The sequence below is a fragment of the Cyprinus carpio genome, chromosome B21 (assembly GCF_018340385.1).
Source record: "Cyprinus carpio isolate SPL01 chromosome B21, ASM1834038v1, whole genome shotgun sequence".
Classification (NCBI taxonomy): Eukaryota; Metazoa; Chordata; class Actinopteri; order Cypriniformes; family Cyprinidae; genus Cyprinus; species Cyprinus carpio.
Window position 1 is genome coordinate 9,775,010 of NC_056617.1, and position 23,620 is coordinate 9,798,629.

Sequence of the window (23,620 nt, forward strand, 5' to 3'; positions counted from 1 at the left end):
CTTTTACCAGATATTTCATGCAAAAATGTTTTAGTTGGGAAATTGGAACATTTTGAACATTTGAACAATGGAAAATTCATTAACCCGGGACAGAAAACATTGATAAACAATTTCATTGTGTCTTTAAACTTGCTGTCATGTGTTAGCAACAGTTGTCAAGAGTCCAGCCAGCAATCCAAATACCAAATATATTGGTTCAATACATTAGTTTCTATCTTAGACAGTTTTCAATGAGCCATTCATGATCGAACACATCTGTATCTGAAGCTTCAATGGTCTGTACTGTACAAATGCTGAAATTTTGAGTGCAGATTTGGTTATTGCATTAACTTAGAGTAGTGAGAGGTGCCAAGAGGAACCAGTTTCCTCTTTACACAGCAGTGTTCATCTCTCTCTCTCTGGGTGGGAGGCAGTCATGGGGTCTGATGGAAGGTGATTTGAGTCAGACGGCATTTGTCACTTGTGTTTAGCACTCGGCTGACTGGCTGTTTTCAGGCCCAGCCGGGTGGAACGGGGTTGCGACTCGGTCCCTCTGTATTTAACCTCAGAGAATCTGGAACAGGCACCCCACTGACACCAACCACCCAGCAACACGCTATGCAATTCCACAACATTTAACATACACATGGCAAGAGTCAAGATCAGTCATGGTTTTGTTCACTAAATATTCGTTTCAGAGGTTTAACACCAGCAAATTTAGCCACTTGCACTTTCTGAGCGTTCTTTTTACATTGGAGTCCTTAAAGTTTGCCAACAATGGGCAAGAAAGTTTAATTCACTTATTTCATTTTCACTTTCATAAAGACCACATTTACGTAAATGAATATCCATAAAGAATAATTTTTACTAAATTAAACCATTAATTATTTTATTTGTATTAGAGCTGTCAAATTGATTTATTTTATGAATCGTATCCAAAATAAATGTTTTACACAATATGTATATATAAATACACACATACATGCATTTATGGAATATTTAAATGTTTGTATATATTTTCATATTTAGATATGATTTATATTATATGTAAATATATTACATATATTATATATATATATATATATATATATATATATATATATATATATATATATATATATATATATATAATATGTATAAATATACACAGTATATATATATATATATATATATATATATATATATATATATATATATATATATATATATATATATATATAATATGTATAAATATACACAAATAATATATATTCATTTTTGTAGTCATTTATTACTTTATTATTATTTTTTTTTTTTTTATTCTTATACTTTCTTTCCTGTGGCATATAAATGCTCAAATGCTCTCGTTAATCTCATTTATTTGTATTTTTATATATATATTTTGTAATATGCCAGCACCTCTACTATTCTACTGGCAGTGTCATGGCACCTACTGAGTGTAAAATAATAGGTTTTTGTTTTGTCTGGTTTAGTGTGTCTGTGTTTAGTCTGTGTACAGTTTCACATCATAACAGCATCCACCTCTCTAAAACAGCATTCAGCTGGAACCCATTTACAGTGCACATTTGTTTGAGTTGGATTGTGGCTTTTATGGATATCTCTCTTTTCTTTTGAAATGTTCGGATTGGCCACACTTGGGGAGGTTGGATTTGACAGAGATGACCCACAGTGGTAGCTTCAGTGACTTCAGTCTTGCACACACAATCACAAACGCTGTCAGCCGCCTGTAGACCTCAATCCCACCAGCCCTGGCACAGCACAGACTCTGCCTTCTCCCAGCAGCTGGCACACATTAGGAAGAACATGGTTCGGTTTACACTTCCAGTGACAGTCACAGCAGAGACACCGCTCTGTCTGCACAAAAGAATCCCCAAACATTTGCTAGCTCTCAATCCAGCCTAAATGGCTTCTGTTTGTTCAGTGTGTACTGTACTGAAAGTTGTTACTGGAAAGTTATTATCCATATTGAGGAAACTACTTTCAAACTTTTTAATCTACTATTATTTTACTAAGTATTTAAAGTATAGCCGGATTATACTTCACTTACATTCACTTAAGACATAATCAAATGTGTTTACGTGAATACCCGTCAGTACGGACAATTCGACATCATTTTGTCTGTAATTCTCCATTCATGAGACGTGAAAGAGTACTCGCACTGTGAGACGCGTTTCTGTGTGTGTGTGCTTCAGTGTCTGCGCTCAGAAAACCTGACCGAATTGAGCTCTCTCTTGCATCGTCAGATTTATCCATATGTCTGCTCTTCTCTTACTCCCACATATTGACATTTTTGAACGATTTATGCGACATGCAGCAAGTGTGTGTTAGCTTATGTCCCGCCGGTTCATATGTACCCATCTAAACTCCGAACCATGCAGCAGATTTTGTTCTGAGTGAATCTCATCCCAAATCGTCCCTGCCTAACATTTTTGTCTCATTTTTATTCGTTGACGAAAATGTCAATAGATTTACGTCATAGTTTTTGTGATTCAAAAAGAATTTTAGTTCATTGTCGTCGGTGAAAAAAAATGTCATTGATGACAATTATGACAAATTATTCAACAACGAAATTAACACTGATACTACGATAATAACGTGATAATTACAGTACGCTACTTTAAGTGGGCAATATTTTTTAGATATGTATGTATGTATATTTATACAAATCATTTAATTAGACATATTTTCAATCATACAGTGAAAATGTAAGAAAGTAAAATCTCTCCTTTCAATTATATATACGTTGTGGTACTGTCCTGAAGGTGCATCGAAGACTGAAACGGGAGAGAAGAAATTGTTGAATACATTTTTTTTGCACAAAAAGTATTCTCAGTTTCGTAACATTACGGTTGAACAACTGATGTCACATGGACTATTTTAAAGGCAGTACTGAACAATGATGTAATCTGCAGAATTTACACTTCTATTATGAGACTTATGGTATAAATAAATTAAACTGCATAACAGTTTCACTGCAATTCATGTTATAATGTTTGAATTAAAAACAATAAACATAATACATATTACCGTTGCGCTTATCTGTACATAGTAAATGCAGTTACTTTTAAGTGTTTGTTGACATCCTATCTAAAACGTGATTTAGCCAAAAAAACAATAACGTTACCACTCTAATATGTTTTGCAATATCCGTGCGTGCAATGGTTCTGCGCGATCCTATTGTTCAATATTCTCCAGCTCAAATTGATAAGCAATAATGACACCATCCTCAACTATACCAGAGCAAATGAGACTTGCTGCTTTGGCAAGGGGCGGGGCAGTACTGAAACACCTTCTAAGCTGTTCATCAATCACAATGCACTGGGACAGCTAACCAATCACAACACGTTCCATTTTTCAGAAGGCTGGCCTTCATCAAACCCTGAACTAATCGAGCCGTTTATGCCAGGCTTGGGAGAAAGGTATTCAAATAATGTAAACTATGTGAAAGATAATGCGTTTTTTCTAACATGAGAAAATGTTTTAGTAGTACACCCCCAAAACAAAATCAAGACTTTGTAAAAGAGCATAATAGGACCCCTTTAACCCTCTGGAGTCACAGAGACATGAGAGAGATATCTATAGAAAGCTTGACATGTCTACTTTTAAACTAAACAAGTGCTGCCGAAAACAAATATTCTGTGATAAAGTAATCCATATGAAAACAACGCGATGTCCGGTTTTTCACGTCTCCCTTCATTATCTTCTAATGCGACCACGCCCCCGTGCCGAGCGCGCTTTTGAGATGATAATGTTTCACTGAAGCGCGCGGCTTGAATACGCCCACACAACAGAAAACAACGCAGCGAGACTGTTCCTCAAGTTTTGATTATTTTACTGTTTGCTTCGCGATAAGACATAATTCACCCCAAAAAGATGTGATGTGGTTGAGGATTTGAGATTTGGATTTCCTCAGAAAAAAAGAATGAGTTCATAAACATGAGTAAGTCTCTTTTTATTTATTTATATACTTGTACTAGTTTTCACATAACGTGTAAACATTTTACTAGTTAGACTTTTTCCAAACTATAATTCCTGACTAAATGTATAATCAAGTGAAGTATTATGAAGTTTCAATAACAATATACACTACTATACCATTCAAAAGCTTGATGTAAATAATATAAATGTACCAATAAATGTAACTGTAACAAATGTAATAAACAATGCTGTTCTTTCAATTTATCCCCCCTAAAAAAACTGAATAATATTAATAATAATAAATATTCTCAGCTCTTTTCAACATTAATAATAATAATAATAATAATGATAATAATAACAATAAATGTTTTTTTGTAGAAAATAAGATTGTTAAAAGGACTTCTGAAGGATTGTGTGACTGGAATAATGATGCAAAAAATGCATTTTGAAAGTCAGCTTTGATTGTTCCTAATAAACTGTTTAACTGCACTCACAAGTGAATATTAAATTATGTTGTGGGATAATTAAATATATTCTAAATAAACTACAAACATAAAATTATATACATTTATTTTGTCCTCACATTCTTTCTTGTAACTCATCCCTCTCAGTGACACAGCTGACTGAATGGCTCATTATGCAGCTCATTATGCAGGCCTTTGTCTTCTCAGGTGTGAATTCATGATAGCTGACAACTACTCGCATATGACTTTAACCAACAAAAAGTGTCTTAGAAAATTTAAATCAATATATTGTTTTCTGTAAGTGAGTAAACAAGATGATTTTCACATCATTTAGAAAAAAAAATTCTAGGCTACAAGCTCCAGTTCTCAAAAGTCCCGGGAACCAATTTTCTGTATGTGTTTTTTTTGCCTTATTCAAGTGATTTAACATTTTTAGTTTTTCACTAACCATGCATAACATTTTTTTTTTCTCAAAAAAACACAATCATGTACATACATGCTGCTCACATATTATTATAGCCCAGTTTGTGCTGATTACAGTGAGATTAGACTTTAGCCATTTATATATTTATAAGAAACTGAAAAAAGCACAAATGTCAGGGCATGACAAAACTTCTCCAGGCCCCAAAAATACCCTTAGACTCCAGAGGGTTAATGATGTCCTTACTACCTTTCTGGGCCTTGAATGTGTCAGTTGCGTTGCTGTCTATGCAGGGTCAGAAAGTTTTCGGATTTCATCAAAAGTATCTTAATTTGTGTTCCGAAGATAAACATAGGTCTTAGGGGTTTGGAATGACATGAGGGCGAGGAATTAATGACAGAATTTTCATTTTTGGGTGAACTATCCCTTTAAGGCTCCTGCAGCTGCAGTCTGTGTTAGGTACACATATTTTTGGTTTGGGGATGCAGCCGTTGTGGTCCTGGATCGGTTTAGGGATTGTCTAGTAAGGAAGAGCTGTCATCGGGCCTTCACTGTCATCCTGTGATTCATTAAATAGCAGCAAGTACTTGATCCCATGACCCTTGTGGTGCCACCCGTCAGTCTGTGCTGGAGGTCGTGACCCTGTGACCCCATGAACAGACATCTACTGGTTTATTGTACAGTTTGGGCTCCAACGAGTAAAAAAGGTGTTTTGAGAGTGGTGCACCTAGTTTTTTTTTTTGTGTCCTTTTTATGTTTACATTGTTTTATATCATTTTCCACAACAGTTCTTAAGTATTAGCCTGATAAGTATAGCTTAACTTGTATTTAACCTGAAATATTCTTTGAAATATTGGCATGATGTTGTGAATTTGATACATTACATTTGCAGCCAATAGTTAACTCTGAGACCATATGGAGAAAAAAAGTACTCACGAGTTCAGACAAAGCGAGCACCCCTTCAGGAAAGTATTTGCTCAGCTCTGTGAAGCCTGTGGGGGGAGTAGGATAGAATACAAACTCTGGCCTTGACTGCGATGCTTTCACAGGGCCTCTAATGAGGAAAATATGTCTCTTTTGTTATTTCGCATTCAGATGTGATCCCAAGGTTTGTGGGAAGAGGGTAAAGAGAGAACAAAAATATAAAAGCGACTGATCACGTTTCAAGTTTCAGCTTTATTCACTTTCAGACTTTGTCTGTTAACTCCTTCAGTGCCAGTGTGTAAATCTTAGCCAAAAATCACTGCTTTGATGCTCGGATGCATTATAATTTTAATTGGTTGCTAGCATGTTTTAGGCCAAAGTCAAGAGTCTGATATTCGCTTCACTGTCTTTATTTTATTTTTTTTTTTTATTTTTTTTTTAGGTGTCAAAAAGTGTTTAAGTGTTTAAGTGTCATAAAAGTGTCAAATCTTTATGATAGTCTTACCTATTACCTATGCCTTTATTTTATTTTATTTTCGAAGAGAGTAAAGTCTCTGAAATTCTAATCTATAGATATTACAAGTATGTTAAATTTGCTTTTTTTTTTTTTTTCGCATTTATTTTATTTATTTTTTTTAATTCAGTTCTGATCTCTAGACATTACCATGTTTTATTTTATTTTATAAATAAGGTCTCTGTGATTTTCTGATCTCTTATTTTGTTATTTTTTGTTAGTTTTTTAGTTTTTTTATTATTATGATCTCGTTTGCCTGTCTTGTTTTATTTTATTTTATTTTATTTTATTTATGCTTTAAATTGGTAAACAAACATGGACTTTTTTTAACTAAAAGTGGGACTTCTATTCCAACAGACAGCATATTAAGCATCGTGCTTCATGCCGTCTCTGGTCTGACCGAATGGTTGGTTTGGCACTGAAGTGCGTTTACAGTACAGCTCAGTCTCTAAAACAATTAGCCCCTATTAAAGAAAGTTCAAGCAAAGTTTAGATTCAAACTGATATATTTATGAAATATTAAGCATAAACATCACATTAGCAAAAGAAACTCTTATCTTGGCGACTGTTGTTAATAGGCTTTGTGCGCCAAAGTGTATGCTCGCTAAGAAAGACAGAGAGCTCCCTTGGAACTTCTAACCCAAACCTGGGTACACAGTGACTCGTCCTTTATAACTTTTAGACTTCTTTTGAGAAAAGCACAGGTGAACTGCTCTTAAGGGCAAAACACACTGAGAGTGTGTGATTGGAGGAGAGAGCGCTTTTAATAACAGTTGTTTCAAATGTTCTCAAAGGGGCTCAGCTTGCAGGGGATTTTCTAAAGAGGCAGAAAAGGGGATTTTGATGTTGTGCACAAAAGAATTGTTTGCTGAGTGTGGAGAGATACACAATGCACATTTACTTTTTTACTTCACCAAAAAAAAAAACCACTCAGTCTCTTCTCGCTTTCTATCTCTATCTGTGTCCTCAGATGATGTGCAGAGTCCATGCGGTAGAAGCTGGAGATTTTGCCTGTTAATTGCTTCCATGCAACCTTGATACTTGTACACAAAAGCCCTGGAATACAAAGCTGATGATATATTTTTCAGCATTCATGGTTTATTTCTCAAGTAAAACCTTGAAATTAGTGGAGACATTATCTGGTGAGCTCAAGGACAGCTTCTTTGCTTTGCATTTTGTTCTGAGTGCTTGTGTTTCTCACTTATGAAGGAACCTTATCCCAAGGTCCAGACTGAAACTTTAGATTTTTTAAATGCATTTTATTTTATTTACCTCTGTTAAAAGGGTCAGAGCATTCGCTTATTTTTTTAATAATCAGCATTTACAAATCTCCATGTTTCGTTATGGGTTTAACAATGCAGGCACATGGCAATTGTTGCAAACACTGCGCTCCAGTGATGATTATCCACACTCTGAAATTAGCTCTGGATGCTGACAGCTGTTTCAGCTCTGGGCAATTATTCCCCCATACAACATTTCTTCAGAGGAAACGGCTCTACAGTTATAATCTGTCTTGGCCCAGCACAGTCTACCAAAGCACAGACATCATGCACAGCAGGAGCCAGACAGAACGGAGCAGCGGGTATCAGATCTGCCTCTCTTTATCTGACTTCACCCGGTGCTGGAGTTGCATGAGGCTGCAGAATAGTGGTTGGCCACTAGTGTTGTCTTGATTGCTGTGCAGATCATTTACATTTGGCCATGGAGAGGATGATGCAGCTTGCTTGGCTTCGACAGGAAGGAACAAACTCTCTGAACCAGATATGACATCAGTCGTATCCATACATATGGAAAGGTTTCTGGAGTGTTCGTGTGTGTACATGGATGTGCACCTGTGTGAACATAAAACACTTCAAAAATGCATCATAACCTGGCTGAATGGGATTAATGCATAGAGGTACAAATAAATAAAATAATTTTAACTTATTTTTGGATTAATAATAGTAAACCTACAATTTGATAATCATCTCACAAACACTTGGAAACAGTCTATTAACTCACAAAATAGTTTTTTTTTTTTTTTTTTTTTTTTTTTTGTATTTATCTGCAATGTATACTAACAAATATTTAAACAATATACCATTTTTTAAGATATTAAAATATTTTCAGAGAATTTATTTTACTTTTCTAAACTTTTTTTAATCTAATATCTATTGTTTATTATATATTATGTAATTCCTATTGATATTATCTAATTGCTAATTGGTCAAGAAACAGTATTTCAATAATATTCTGTATTTCATGCATTTTCAATAAAATATAATATATGTTAATTATGTATGATATATGTAGTATATATTTATTTGAATTAAATTTTTATTTATTTATTTATGTTTTACTTTATTTAAAAAATTTAATTTATTTATTTTATGTTTGTTTTGGTTTTTTATTTTTTAATTTTTTTTTGAGAATTGAAAAAATGGTCTGTTGCATCAATCATTGCTTTAGTGTTTGCATTAAGATCCAGCTCTAATGGCTGTCAGGCTTCCAAAACTGCCTTAAGATCTGCCTAAATGATGCATGTTTATGAGCTGAACACCCTGTCGAGAAGCATTTCACTGCAAGAACCCAAATGACACCGACACTCGCCTTTAGGGCTGATACAAAACAGGGCTAACTTACTGCCGCTGACAGCCGTATCCACAGGGACGGCTCCAAATGTGTCTCCCACATCGCTACTGACAGCAGCCTCTGTGAGGTCACACTCAGAGCGAGTAATGGGTGTGAAAGATCGGAGGTCAGATGTTGAGTGGGTTATCAGGCAGAGGGGATCGGCCCAGTGCCCTGCAGTGGTTAGAGATAAGGATAAGGTCACTGTTATCAGCAAAGCTTTTCCATGTGATGATGTACAGATCCCAGTCAAGCGTGGATTGGGGTTGGAGTTTGTTGTGATGACAGGATGACGTAGAATCAGGCTCTGAACATTAAATAAACGTGCCATTTGTAAAATCAGCTTAAAACAGACATTATCTAAGAGATGGATAAACATGCAGAATTGCTTTGGTTGATTGGTTTTCGCTTTTGTTTTTGTGGTTTGGTTTGGTTTAATTATTATTATTTTGTTTGCTTTTTTTTCCCAAAAAGAGAATATTTAAGATATTTGAACTAATTATCATTTAGGTGAAAGTTTTCAAAATCTTAAAGGAAATCAGATTGACCTAATTTACTATGAGGAATAAATAACTTGATGCTTAAATTTTAAGTGACTTGAATAAAACTATAAATTAAATAATTTATCACAATTATTCATATTACAGTCGTTTATATTATTGACAGCTATGCTGCTTTAATTGGCATGAGCCAAAATGATTAGAACACTAGTAGTTTCACCAGCTGAAAAATGGTTTTAAGTCCGTTATTTCTATCTTTTGCTCTAGTGTGTCAGTAGGAAATATCATTTATATCAATAACAGAACAAACTGAGAGAGACTAAATCCAGAAGACCCATGTCAAATAAAGTGATTTGTTTGTTATGGTTAATATTATGAATGTATTTAATTATTAATTTAACATAAGTGGATTTTACTCCAGTTTACTTTGGTAAAATAAGTGCATTTTATAGGTTTGAGACCTTAATTTATACATACAAGCCACAGTTTGCCACAGTTAAGTAGGCATCAGATGTTCAGTATAGCTTTCATTTGAAGTTCACTCCACTCGAATGCTCTCCGGTTCGCCTCAGTGTGAAGTTGCTCTCTGGTTTTGAGAGGTGAGCATGTGTTAAAGGTTGCTGCTGCAGGATTTGGTTTACCCTTTGGAGGGAAGTCTGTTTTTCGGCTTGGTAAGATCAGCTAAGCTTCTCTAAGGTTCCAGATTTATGCTCTTTTTCTTTTTGTGTGATGTGCGTCGACTTTGTCTTGCCAGATCACCACTCGTGTGTTTCACATCGCATAAAATGTATCCGTTCGTGGGAGCATATATGACTCCTTAAGCACCGTTCAAGTCTGAATTTTGAAACAAGATCAGATTGATGTGATGAGAGTTTTGAACCAAGTCTAAAGTTGCAGATTGAACTTGGTGTCCACAGGGGCGAAACTTGAGCTTTCCACTAAGAAAGAAATGGACAAAACATTTTGCTAAACCATGCTAGACTATAACATTATGTTGAATGGAAATGTATAAAAAGTAAAAGGTCATTCTTTTATGTTTTTATGCACTATGCTTTTATGCATTAGACAGATGTTTTTGACTGGTTTTGCTTGTTTCGATGCAACTGGCTGTCTTGCACAGTAAGTGTTGTGTTTTTGAAATGCAGTGTGAAGTTAAAAACACTTATACGCTTTAAATACCTGCATTCCATTTTGTTGCTTAAATGTAAGAACATCCTGCATGAATGCCTCTGAGCTTATATCACTGTGAGTGACAGATTACTGTTAAAATAGAGACAAAATTCGTGACAGCACAGCTCTTTTCTGTCTCTAGCTTATGCTTGACAACCAAGTGTCAACATCTGTAGCGTACTTGCACAAAAGCTGGATGGATACACGGTCTTGTTGAGATAAGTCGACTGGTGTCTGACGCTTAGATCTGCCACGACTTCCCTTTGTTAGTGAGTTTTTAAGGTCAAGGCTACTGTTTTTTCTCCCGAGTCAACACTCTCTGACCCTGTTCTGTGTTTCACCACAGATATACAGATCTAGAGGTGCTGACAACTTGTCTCTCTCTTCTGCTCAGCAGCTTTGGCACATATGATAAAATGAACCATGACATACTTTGTTAAATATGATGGTGTTTAAAATGGTTTTTCAGTGGGTGGTTTAGAGGATAGATTTTTGGTTCCACAAAGAACCATTCTGTCAAAGTTTCTTTAAAGAACCATCTCTTTCTTACCTTTTTATAATCTGAAGAACCTTCTTTCGCCACAAAGAACCTTTTGTGTAACAGAAAGGTTCTTCAGATGTTAAAGGTTCTTTATGGAACCATTTAGACAAAAAGCTTCTTCTATGGCATCGAGAAGCACCTTTATTTCTAAGAGTGTACCTGTAAGAAATTAAAAGCATAGTTTTTTTAAAATTCACTAGAAGAAATATTTGCTAAAGCTAATGTTACTCCAAACCTATATGACTTCCTTTTCTATATGGCAAATTTTAGATTTTTTTTTTTTTATCGTATTCACAAATCAGACTCATCCCATTAAATTGTATTTGTATTGTATTCTTTAATTTTTTATTTATTTAAATTTTCCCAACTGATTCTTTGTTGTTGTTATTATTATTATTATTATTTTAGTTAAAATTACTGACTCGATTCATAGTGGTTAATAGCTTTTTTTTTACTATTTGATCTACTTAAATATTTATAATTTTTTTTAAATTTAATTTATTTTTATTATATTTTTTTTTCTCATTTAAGTAATATTGTACCCAATTGATTAATTTAGTTTGTTTTTCAATTCAGTTTAACTGACTTAGTGATCCATTTACAATGGTTAATAGTTTTTTAAGAAACGTTTGATCCGAGTCACAAATCAGAATCGTTTTGTTTTTTGTTTTGTTCCTTTTTTTTCACTTAATTTTTCCCAAATTATCTGTTTTTGATTTATTTAGTTCAACTTAACTTTTCTTAACAGCAAATTAGAGGAGGTTATGATTTGGACTTCCAAGATTTGGAATACAGAATATAGAAGTCATCTGAACATGTGTCCTTTGAACGTGACCCCTTTTTGTCCCCTAGGTTAAAACAACAGGTTTGGAATGACATGAGAGTAAATAATTACATAGTTTTCATTTTTGAAATATTCAAATTTCTTTTGAAGTTTTCAACCAGACATCCAATTCTAAAGCAGGCCTGTAGAACGATCTCTTGACTCCTTCTATGTATTTGTGTGTCTTTGTGCATGTTGTGTCTTAACGTTTGGGGTGCCCCCTCCTCTCCGTACAGCTTAAGTGTCACAGCACGGCTGGCTGATCATGCTGTTCTTACTCGGGGCACTTGTCTGACACCCTACCCCTCAAAGAAGAGTGTGTGATCATGTATGGGAGGGAGGATTATTCTATTTACAGTCACAGAACTGAGACCCTTTAATCCTTCTGTACCACACACACGCAAATACAGCATTGAGAGGGAGTTTGGGCAGATTGAGTTGCATGTTGAAAATAGCCATACTCTGATAGAGTCCTCTGATAGTGCAGCTCTGCATCTCATATAGACAAACTACAGAGGTCCAGCAAGATAGACAAACAAAGGTATGAAGTGAAGAGACGGGCTCATTTTTACAACTGCTTTTGCATGTGAAACTAACACAACGTGTCCATATGTGTGCTTGAGTTGAGTGTGAGAAAAATGAATTCATACAGTTGCACCACTTTTGCATGCAGTATTACAAAATAAAACCTGCATCTAACTGACAGCCTGCAGTTCATTGTCATGGTCATTATAATCAGCACTTCTCACACCCCTTCTTGATTTCAATGCAAAACTCTAAACGCTACACTATATTTATACACTCCTATTAACATTTATGCATTTGGCAGACACTTTTATATAAAGCGACTATTGCATATAGGCTGTGCATTTTATCAGTTCAAGCACTGCCTGAGAATCGAACCCATGACTTTGATGTAACTAATGCCACACCCTTTTATTTTATTTTTATTTGTTTTATTTCATTTTCTCTTATATTGGATTATTTTATTTTATTATTTAATGTTATGTATTTTATCATTTAGATTATTTTAAGAGACATTTGTTTTATTTCATCTTGAAATGTAGAGTGATACTGTATAATCTGAGTAAAGTACACTAGATTGCAATAGTCTGCTGCTTATTTCACAACCTAAACCAAAAAATGAAGAATCGTGCCGTGCAGATTTAGTTTTGCAGAGATTTTGTGGGCACATTTGCACCGTTACCTGATTTGCATAATTCCTTTAGTGAATCGGACCCTTAATGCAGACAGCGGGCACAAATAAATGGCTCTATCAGCGGGCTCAATTCATTCTTTGTGAATTCTCCCCATGAGTATTTGTATGTGCGTAACATGATCATGTTTAAGGTTCTCATCGGAGACACGCAGGCAGAAATTCATAACTAAGGGCATTTTATTTCTCGTAAACTGACAGCCTCAAAATAAAGTATGGCATGTGTAATTTACTGCCTCCCATCCTTTCTCTTTGCTCATTCAACATTAACACCTCTCTCCATCAGAACGGGCCGCACTGTTACGGTCCCTGCAGCCTTGACTGCCTTCAGCGTTTTTCAAGGACAATGACCATTTCTGACATCATAAATCAAGCAGAGTGGAAGTACAGGGGCTTTTGTCCGCAGCGTTTTCCTTGTTAGTTTTTTGATGGATGGAATTAATCATCATACTGAGTGAAAGAGGAGCAGTTTTCAAAAGTGTTAATAATGTTCTTGACAAAGATTCATAAGCTGTGAGTGTTTTTGTTTGTTTGGATTGTCATTTCTGAGCAGTTTATCTGTTTGTTTAAGCATTCTGTCTCTGTATTCAGGGCATGTTGTGGTCATGAGTGTAATGACATGGGCCGTGTCATTACTGTGTGTGTCCATGCGTTGAGTTTAAGGGGTGTGTGCAGGCACGTGTGAACACACGCACATGTTCTTAGGATGATGTAATCATGTACATGGATAAGGGTGGTTAACTATGTTAAGTCTTTCCACATGTGGGTGTTTCTTAAATCTGGACATTTCCATTACTACATAGATAAATCTGAGCATCTTTTATTACTAAAACTCACAGAAAAAAATAATATATTTTGGGATATGATAACTACCGTAGTACCTTAAGTCATCAACAAAAGACAAAATGAATGGGATCTGTGTACAAACTACAAACTGAATTAAACGACCCTGGGTAAAAGTTGCGTTTTTATTTTCAGTAATCAGTGAATATACTGAAAAGGACATTCCAGAATCACACACATACTCTTAATATCAAAAGAAGATCCACTGATATGCTGTTAATACCAGAGTCTAGTATCCTTTAAACATACTTTATATTACATGGCTCTGCGGATTCTGATTGGTCAGTCGTAACATCTCGAAGCATGTTATTCCTTAATAACAACCGGTAAAGGCTGATAACACAGGTTCATCCAGGTAACCAAAATCAGCACTATATGATTGCTACAAACAGTTTTTCTTCATGAAAGCTTTGCGTTTGGTTAGCTAAGGAAATTTTAAATCTGAATTCGATATTATGTGTATAATTATTTAATGATGTCATCCTGGTAACTGGTAACATTTTAAGTGTTTCAACTTAATATCTTTTATCGCCACAATTATTTGTGTGACGAAATGTTGTGTAATAAGTGGTATGACTGTACTGCATCCCTTAAAGGGATACTCCATAAAATTTTGTCATTAATCACTTACCCCCATGTCGTTCCAAATCCGTAAAAGCGTTGTTCGTCTTCGGAACACAATTTAAGATATTTTGGATGAAAACCAGTAGGCTTGAGACTGTCCCATAGACTGCCAAGTAAATAACAGTGTGAAGGTCCAGGAAAGTATGAAAAGCATCATCAGAATAGTCCATCTGCCATCAGTGATTCTACCGAATCGTTATGAAGCGACAACAATACTTTTTGTACACAAAGAAAACAAAAATAACGACTTTATTCAACAATTCCTCTCCTCTGTCTCTCCAAATCAGTGTAGCACCATTTTGGCAAATCTGAGCAGTATGCAGGCAGCGTACACTCTTCTGTGTCAGAAGCCCCGCCACAAGGATACGTTTTTTACATGTATTTACGCTTTGGATTGAAAGAAAACAGTGCAATAGCGCAGCGCAGCTGACACAGAAGAGCAATTTGGAGAGACACAGAGGAGAGGAATTCTTGAATAAAGTCGTTATTTTTGTTTTCTTCGTGTACAAAAAGTATTGTTGTCCCTTCATAAAGATTCGGTTGAATCACTGATGGCAGATGGACTATTCTGACGATGCTTTTCATACTTTCCTGGACCTTGACAGTGTTACTTCCTTGGCAGTCTATGGGACAGTCTCAAGCCTACCGGTTTTCATCCAAAATATCTTAAATTGTGTTCCGAAGACGAACTAAGCGTTTACGGGTTTGGAACGACATGGGGGTAAGTGATTAATGACAAAATTTTCTTTTTGCGGTGGAGTAACCCTTTAAATGTCCGTCTAGTTTGAACTTGCCATTTGCTACCAGCTGCCTTCTTCACAGAAGCTTTGCGTTTAAATATTTCAACTCAAATCAATATTTCATACCTAATTATTATTATTTGCGGGTGGGGCTACAGTAGTCTGTCTGTGTCCAGTGTCCTCTGGCTACATGGCACTCCACATAAGTCTAGCAAGTCTGCATGTCTCTTGCAGTCACGTCAACACATAGCCGTGGTGTGAAGTGGGAAGTGACAATGCTCCTTTTGGTCTAAATGGGGTCTTTATCAAGCCCCTCTGTCTACTTTGACTGCTAACTGTGTTCTGGCTAAAGCATGAGAACAAGACTTTGGAGGCTCTCACATGAGTGTTTCTGTCTCGTGGCCAAGAACATGCACAGTCCCAAGGCCTTTACCAAGTCTATGTCACGCTTTTAAGAGCCTTCCAACAAAACTGTTGTTAGTAAAACATCTACTATAATATAAATAAAAGAGAAGAAAAGTCAAATGCATGCAGACATCAAAGTTTCCAATGCAGAGTGACCACGCTTCTTATCACAGGACTTTTCACTCCCCAAAGGCAAGATAGCATCTGTCAGGTTTTTTTTTTATTTAGAACAGCCTTTTGGACCCTTAGGCACAGTGTCTACCCTTCGGCAACTTTCATTTACAAAAAAACCCTTGTGTCGCTAATAAAATTAAAGTGTGTAATTGAATATGAATGCGTGTTGGGTGAAATGAACAAAATGTGCCTGTTACCATGATTGCCTCTTGCAAGATTGTTGCGTCACCACCTTGGAATGGTAGAATAAAATGTGCACAAACATTGGCTCACATTGATTAATAAACATTTGTGATGAATTTAATTTTTTTTACCTGTCATTTCCACTGAAATATAACTTTTAATGTGCTTCTCATTCAAAATACACATGTGAGAGCCGAAAGAATGTCTGTACGAGGGCAGCCAGAAACATTTTATCTTGGAGAGAGAGAGAAAGAGAGAGAGAGAGAGAGAGAGAGAGAGAGAGAGAGAGAGAGAAACACAACCACGTCTTTATTCCACTGTCCCACTAAATATTTTATTGCCGCCATTCTAGCATAGAACATGTGCACTGCTGGTGCTGGATATGAAAAAAAATAGACTGGGACACACTCAGCATCCATTTCTTGTACTTGCATTCAGAGGAAGTAGGAGAGAGAGTGTAATCAGATGAGAGAAACCTCAGTCTTGCGGCACAAAATCGATCTGAAATCTCAACGCTGGCCCCATACTGAAGAAATTGACAGAAAAGTCAGGGCCTTCTGGATCTCAGACTTTCTTTCAGTCAGGTCCTTAGAGCTGATACATTGACATGTGTCTTCAATGATATGTTGTTTGTTTGCTTATGTTTTACAGCTGAATTCGCCCATGAACTCTGTCAGCAGCTCAGAAGATATCAAGCCGCCCCTAGGCATCAACGGTGTGATGAAGGTGCCAGCCCAGCCCTCGGGCACCCCCCTTTCCCTCACCAAACACATCTGTGCCATCTGCGGCGATCGCTCCTCAGGTACCAAAACACACTATACATGTAAACCAGTAGTCCAGTTCCAAACGTACAACATTTTCAAACATTTCAAAGCTGGTTGGGGTGGGAAAATACTGCTTAAAAAATAGTTTAAGCTGGGTTTCTGTTTTTGGACAGTCTTTTAGCCTAATCTAGATCTTTTAGAGGGGTTTTGAGGTCTTCTCAGCTGGTCGCTCAGCTAAACAAGCCTAATCAGGCTGTGAGACCAGCTTAAGCTGGCTAAGACCAGCCTAGGCTGGTTTATAAGTGCAAACAGACAGTTTAGCTTCAAACGATCCCTATTAGGCCGAAAAAACAGCTTAAACACCAGTCTATGCTGGTTTTCTGGTCTTAGCTGATCTTTTAGCCTGGTCAAGGTCATCCTTTGGGTGGTTTTAAAAGGGTTTTGGGCACTTTTCAAATGGTTAGTTAGCTAAACAAGCTAAATCAGGCTGGGAAACCATCTTAAACCACCTAAGTCCTGCTTAGGCTAGTGTATACATGCAAACAAAGAATCCAGCCCCAAATGCAAACTGTTGTTCTAATGTTGTAATGCAGGGCTGCTTGGGATGAGAATATGGGCTTAAAAATCTCTTTTGGGTGGTGTTAGAGGGATTTTGGGAACTTTTTAACTGGTTGGCTAGTTAAACGAACGCAGTCAGATCGGGAAATCAGCTAAAACCAGCTTAAGCTGGTTTGAACAGTTTTTTTTCAGCAGGGAACAGAGCACAGAGACAGTGTTTACACTGTTAACACTACAAGAAGATACTTATAGGTGTTTTGGAATATTATGCTGGGATAGAAGACGGTATTTTAACGCACTTCAGTTGAAAGGTTGTAGGTTCAAATCCCACGATTCATGAATTATTACCATTGTAGACCTGAACATAACTCCTTAGGCTTCTATGTTTGCATTTTTTTTTTTACAGGTAAACACTACGGTGTGTACAGCTGCGAGGGGTGCAAGGGTTTCTTCAAGAGGACTGTGCGTAAGGACCTGACCTACACTTGTCGAGACAGCAAGGACTGTATTATTGACAAACGCCAGCGCAACCGCTGCCAGTACTGCCGCTATCAGAAGTGTTTGGCCATGGGCATGAAGAGAGAAGGTACAGCACATAAAGTTGAGGATAGAAGATTTTGCTTTTTCCCTCTGAAATTTTATAGCACTGTTCACTCTCATTAAAATAAATGACTTCCAGTGCTATGTAAATGCCCCTTAAGCATCCATTTGTGTTAGCTGAAGAACTCAAGAACTTGGTTGAAGGAGTCCATCATTCTTTGCACTGACTGACCTGAGCTTTCCATTGTGAGGCGAGATGTTTTTTGTACTCGCTATTAGACACAATCTCACCTCTGTGTGACTCTAGAAGAAGCATTCATATTATTCCAATCAGCCATTAAATAGTCAGACTGCAGGTCAGCGCTTAATTACCGCTTGCTAGACGTTCAGTCTGCCGATCAGCTCACGGTGAGACAATGGTCAACGAGTTTATTCTGCACATGATGAGCAATGACTGTACTTAAGTTTCCAGGTAGTGTACTCACAAGTTACTGAGAGAAAACAGGAAATGGCTCGTTGATGCAAGGTGGTGTTTTTTTTTCTCAGATAGGCTTTTTGTTACTTAATATAGAAGACCATATTTTTTCCCCAAATCATCACCTGAGGCAGAGAGAGATGAAAGAGAGGAAGAGGTGAGAGGTGGGTTTTTCACACTGAAGAAAATGGGGCATTAGCACTTTTTGCACACTTGTCCCCAAGAAAAAGAGACGTGGAAGTGCTTAAGCATGCTAATAGAAGATTTTAGCACACAGCTGTTGGAATATTGATCTGAGAGACTATATTTTGCCCCTCAGTCAAAGAGAATCATTTTGGATTTATGAGATATCAGAGTTTTTCGATGTTGTTTTTAGAATCATTTTGTCTGCAGAGACTTGTTTTCTGTTTTTAAGATTGAACCGATGAACGGATTTTACAGCGTGCGTTGCATGCCTGTTTACATATAGACATGTTTACATGCATTATTGTTGCTAATGTGTGCTTTTTTTTTTTTTTTTCTTAGCTTAGTGTGTCTTAAACTACTAAAACCTCTGCTATTTACAATTCCACATTTAGACAAACATAAACATTGACTATTAACTATTATTTTAGTATTAATTTAATAAAAAATAATCAAATAATTATTTGTTCCCAGGTATGTCATGAATGGATAATATAAATAATAATTAGCTTAGTAAATTTTGAAGAATCTTTCTAATCATTTTTATGTAACTGTATATAGAAAAGTATTATATATTCAAATTAATTATATATGTTATCTAGGCCTATATATCTATCTATCTCTGTGTTTTTGTGTGTGTATGTGTTTATAGATTTTGTATTTATTTTCTATCAGTTCTCTTTATATATAGTATGTATCAACTTATGATCAGTTTCAAATTCTTTTGATATATAATACAGTTCATTCATGATACGTCCCGAAGCTGAAACATTTAAACAAGGTTTAAAACAACACTAAGCTGAACTCAGGTCAGTGGCTTTGCAAGCAGTCAGACAAGTTTGGCCTCATAAATAATTTATTATGGCTGTATATTGCATAGCCAACATCCAGTCCCTTTCCCAGGTCTCTAGCACTTGTTTCATGTGAGAGAGTAAATCCTTCCCCTGTAGACGAAGAGGGAGCACTGTGATCATACATACATGACGTTCGCTCTCACACCCACTGTCTATGACCTTAGAGCAACCTTTCGTCTGCCTTATTTATATCATCACGGCTTCTTTCAAGGATATGATCATTTGCTTGCGTTCGCCTGTTTCTGTATCCCATAAGCTCGCTCTGTACCCCGAGGTGCAGGAGAGCTGGGCCACGCTCATCCCAAAAAGAGCTGAGCGAATCTGCAGAAAAACAGGATTAAATGAATTTATGCTCTCCTTCTCTCCAGGGGAAATAAAGCTAACGTGATTTCAGCCACTCTCACCTCTCTCTGACTCCTGGAGAAGTATTTTACCCTTGGGCTGACCTCCAGACAGCTCTTTCCGTAAAGCAGAATCCCCCCGTTTCGGAACCCCTCCACCACTGTGATGTCTCTGTGATTCACTGTTGAGGGAAATAGTTGAAGGGTTAGGGGAAAAGAGAGCGTTTAGTGTTTGTGTGTTTGAATGGGCTGTGAATAGGGACTGGGTTTGGAGTCTTTTGGATGAACTGTGCTCGGCACATACGCACTCTTAACCACAGGGGCTTGGATTGTGGTTAATACAGCTCTGGCCACAGTCAGACTGAGTGACTGTTCAGCACTAACCACTTCCTGTTTCTCTGAGCTGATCAAATGTCTGATCTGTTAAACCCTGTTGAAGGAAGCCACAGAGACAAGAAACATGTTACAAAACATCTCCTTTTGTCTAGCAACCACGTTGTTAATAAAATCATTAGCAGTAATTGGTGGTAGAAATATACTTATAGGGACAGTTCACCCAAAATATAAAATTCTGTCATTAATTACTCACCCTCATGTCGTTCCAAACCTATAACACCTTCGGTCATCTTCGGAACACAAATTAAGATATTTTTGATGCATTCCGAGAGCTCTCTGTCCCTCCCATAGACAGATTACAAAGCTACGAGAATACTTTTTGTGCGCAAAGAAAACAAAAATAACGACTTCATTTAACAATTCGTCTCCTCCGTTTCACCCTATAGCGCCATTTTGGAGAGTATCACGTACGTAAACAACGTATGTAACGTATGTACATGGATACGTTGTTTACATTCAGATCAAAGCATAAAAACAACGTAAACAGTGTATCTGCGTACGGTGCTGCTGACACGGAACAGCATACGTTGTTTAGAGAAGTGATACTCTCCAAAATAGTGCGCTAGGTTGACGCAGAGGAGACGAATTGTTGAATAAAGTTGTTATTTTTGTTTTCTTTGCGCACAAAAAGTTTTTTCATAGCTTCGTCAAATTACGGTTGAACCAGGTCTTACAGGTTTGGAATGACATGAGGGTGAGTAATCAATGACAAAATGTTCATTTTTAGGTGAACTATCCCTTTAATACAAGTCAGTATTGTCCCAATAATATTAATAATACAATACTTCAGCAAAGTAATAATATTTAAGCCAATTGTTTATTTTTCCATAATATCCTGCATTCAATCATATAGATATAAATAGATTTTTATACATTATACAAGAGGATAATCATATTTGAGAGTCCATTATTTTTTAGGGTCAATGAGTATAAAAATCTGTGGTTTCATTTGTTGGCATCAGCTTGATATCAGTGTTTATGTGTGTTGACTTCTTGATTGACCAACTGTAGTGACTGTGACTAGTATTATTACATACAGCCGTCCAGGAGGAGCGCCAGCGAGCCAAGGACCGCAACGAGAACGAGGTGGAGTCGACCAGCAGTGCGAACGAAGACATGCCTGTGGAGAAGATCCTGGAGGCGGAGCTTGCTGTGGAGCCCAAGACAGAGACTTACATTGAAACCAATGTCCCGATGCCCTCGAATTCAGTAAGTGACATCGCTTCCTCTTTGTGCTCTGGAAAGCCTGGGAAACCAACTTCAGGTTTACTGTACAAGCCCCCTGAATACAGACCCTTGAGATACATTGAAGAACCATTTTGTGTATTGGAGCTTTGAAGTAGTGGTTGGCTATTGCTGCTTATGCAAGAAACTCTCTCTGTTCCCAAATAGTTGTCTTTTCTCTTTTGTTCTGTCAATAAAGAGTAGCAAAACATTTAAACATTCAAACAATCAAGAAGTGAGGGATATGAAGAACATTGAATGCTGAGGTTCTATGTAAATTTGCAGGGTCAAATTTAGTGTGTGCCTAATTACAAAAATAATTTTGGACATTTAAGAACCCCCAGAGCTAAGATGTCTTCAGTCATATGTTGTGGTGCCCTGTGTGATGGCACTTCTCTGTCTCTACTTGTTTTGGTGTAATGCAAGTGATTTAGCTTGTTGATGGCCGTGTTTGGACGTGCGTGATGTCATAGTACACGTCTCCCGGGAAAGACTCTGTTTTCTCAGATTACTCCATTGTTTGAAAACGACTCATTCATCTATCAGTTCTGCACATTCTCTTTGTTCTGATGCTGTTCTTTATCTGTTGGCTCCCTTTTGAATTGCAAAGCAAGTCATTTTGCTTATTAGCTTTGTTGCTGTTTGACTTATATCAAGACTGATGAATTCACATATTCCCTCTGTTTCTTATATGTTCTGGCCACTGTATTGAAAGGTATAGGTAGGTGTGGAAATGATTAGATAGAGTGGAATTGAGTTTGTATTTTCTGCAATTTTGAAGACAGTGCCTGTGTCCCAATTCAGAGGCTGCATTTGAAGACTGAATGTATCATAGCAGCACAACAAAGGCTGTCCAAGTTCCAAGGCTCCTTCAAATGCAGCCTTGCGATGTGTCCCTCATTTCCCAGGCCACGAAGGATACTACAGATGGATCCTTCACAGCCCAGACTATCCCAAGATTCATTGCATGCCAGTAGCTAATAGTTTTTTGTTTTTTGAGAGAGAGAGAGAGAGAGAGAGAGAGAGAATGCTGTTACACTTTTAAATGTATTGGTTTTGAATGTCTATTGTTACAAATAACACTTTAAAGTGGTTTAAATGTTCATTGTATAGATAGTTTGCACTTTTATTATGCACAAAAATAGACCAAGGAGAACCCTGTTTTGTTTTCAGACTGTTAAATGTAACTTAATAAAAGGTCCAGTACAAACATTACTGCTGCTTGTCAGTGGCTGCCTTTCAATTGGGACAAAGCTAGTTGTTTAGCTACTTCTGTCATGTCATGTCAGAGTGGATGACAGATGACAGTGTGTTGCTCCACCCACAACTCCAATAAACTTAGCTCACCACTTGGGAGTTTTTTGTATTCCCAAAAAATAAGGTTGGATATTAAACGCCCCAGTCTGCGGGAAGTACCCGACAATCAGTATGTTCTTTTTTGTACACTTTTGTAGAGTTATGATTACAAACAACTTCTCCCTACCTTCAAATTTTGTTATTCACAGTTATTCTTTTAGTTATTTTTCTGTAGTGACTAATGAATCAGAAGTCTCACATTTTCTCATTCTGCGCTGAAAAATATGTGGATGTCATTATCGTTATTAATAATTCTTTTGACCACAATAATGTGTAGTGATAATCTAATATGGTGACAGGCCTATCACCACTAACCATCGCTGAGTCCACCTTCTTACAGCTTCGTATATTGGTGCATGTGCATTTGTCTATCATTTAAACTAGAACTGTTTAAATGTGTGCTAACCGCTATAGGGCTATAATTCCAACTTTGAGGCTCAGTGTGTCTGAGCACGTATATTAACCACTAAGCTACGCATCCAACTTCTTAATCTGTTTTAATGGAGTTTTGGTTGGTTATTCCCTGAGAGAAGCAGAGCAAGATAAAGTTGTTGAATTTACCTGTGCGCTGTGAAGTCTCCCTCCCTCGTCTAGTCACCATGACAAATCAGCACCACTAAAGTGATCATTGGCTCCACTTTCCAGCATTGTTTGAATAATGAAATACTCTTGACAGTCCCCGGGAGCTTTCAGCCTGCCGTCAGCCTCTGAGGAGAGTTTTCTCATACAGGAAGTGTGGTAGAACTAGAGGAGGAGAGAGAGAGAGTTTGTGCGGTTGAGTGCGTCTTTTGGGACTGCTCTGTACCGAAGCGAAAATGTTCTGGAAGCTGTTATGTGAGTAAATGGGGGTTATTTTGGGAAGATGAAGATGTGTGGAAAC

General features: G+C 36.9%; 1 protein-coding gene and 1 long non-coding RNA gene across 8 annotated transcripts in view; one reads left to right on the forward strand and one right to left on the reverse strand.

Moving 5' to 3' along the window:
* Positions 1-23,620, forward strand: part of LOC109078982 (retinoic acid receptor RXR-alpha-A) — a 96,004-nt gene that overhangs the window by 59,445 nt on the left and 12,939 nt on the right. For 3 of the 5 annotated variants that reach the window (XM_019094164.2, XM_019094161.2, XM_019094166.2), the window contains 3 exons: positions 16,701-16,851; positions 17,778-17,957; positions 21,185-21,369. In XM_019094164.2, coding sequence (XP_018949709.1) covers positions 16,701-16,851; positions 17,778-17,957; positions 21,185-21,369 — 516 coding nt within the window. The remainder of the gene's footprint in view (positions 1-16,700; positions 16,852-17,777; positions 17,958-21,184; positions 21,370-23,620) is intronic. The other 2 variants (XM_019094163.2, XM_019094165.2) reach the window with 1 other exon arrangement.
* On the reverse strand, positions 19,408-23,454 carry LOC109078987. 3 transcript variants are annotated; one of them, XR_006157690.1, is made up of 5 exons: positions 23,302-23,454; positions 21,198-21,406; positions 20,073-20,194; positions 19,828-19,946; positions 19,408-19,744 (listed from the first exon to the last, which is right to left on the reverse strand). It is a non-coding gene; the product is annotated as an uncharacterized LOC109078987 (long non-coding RNA). The 3 variants fall into 3 exon arrangements; XR_002015879.2 differs by having other exon boundaries at positions 19,828-20,194; positions 21,198-21,310; XR_006157689.1 differs by having other exon boundaries at positions 19,828-20,194.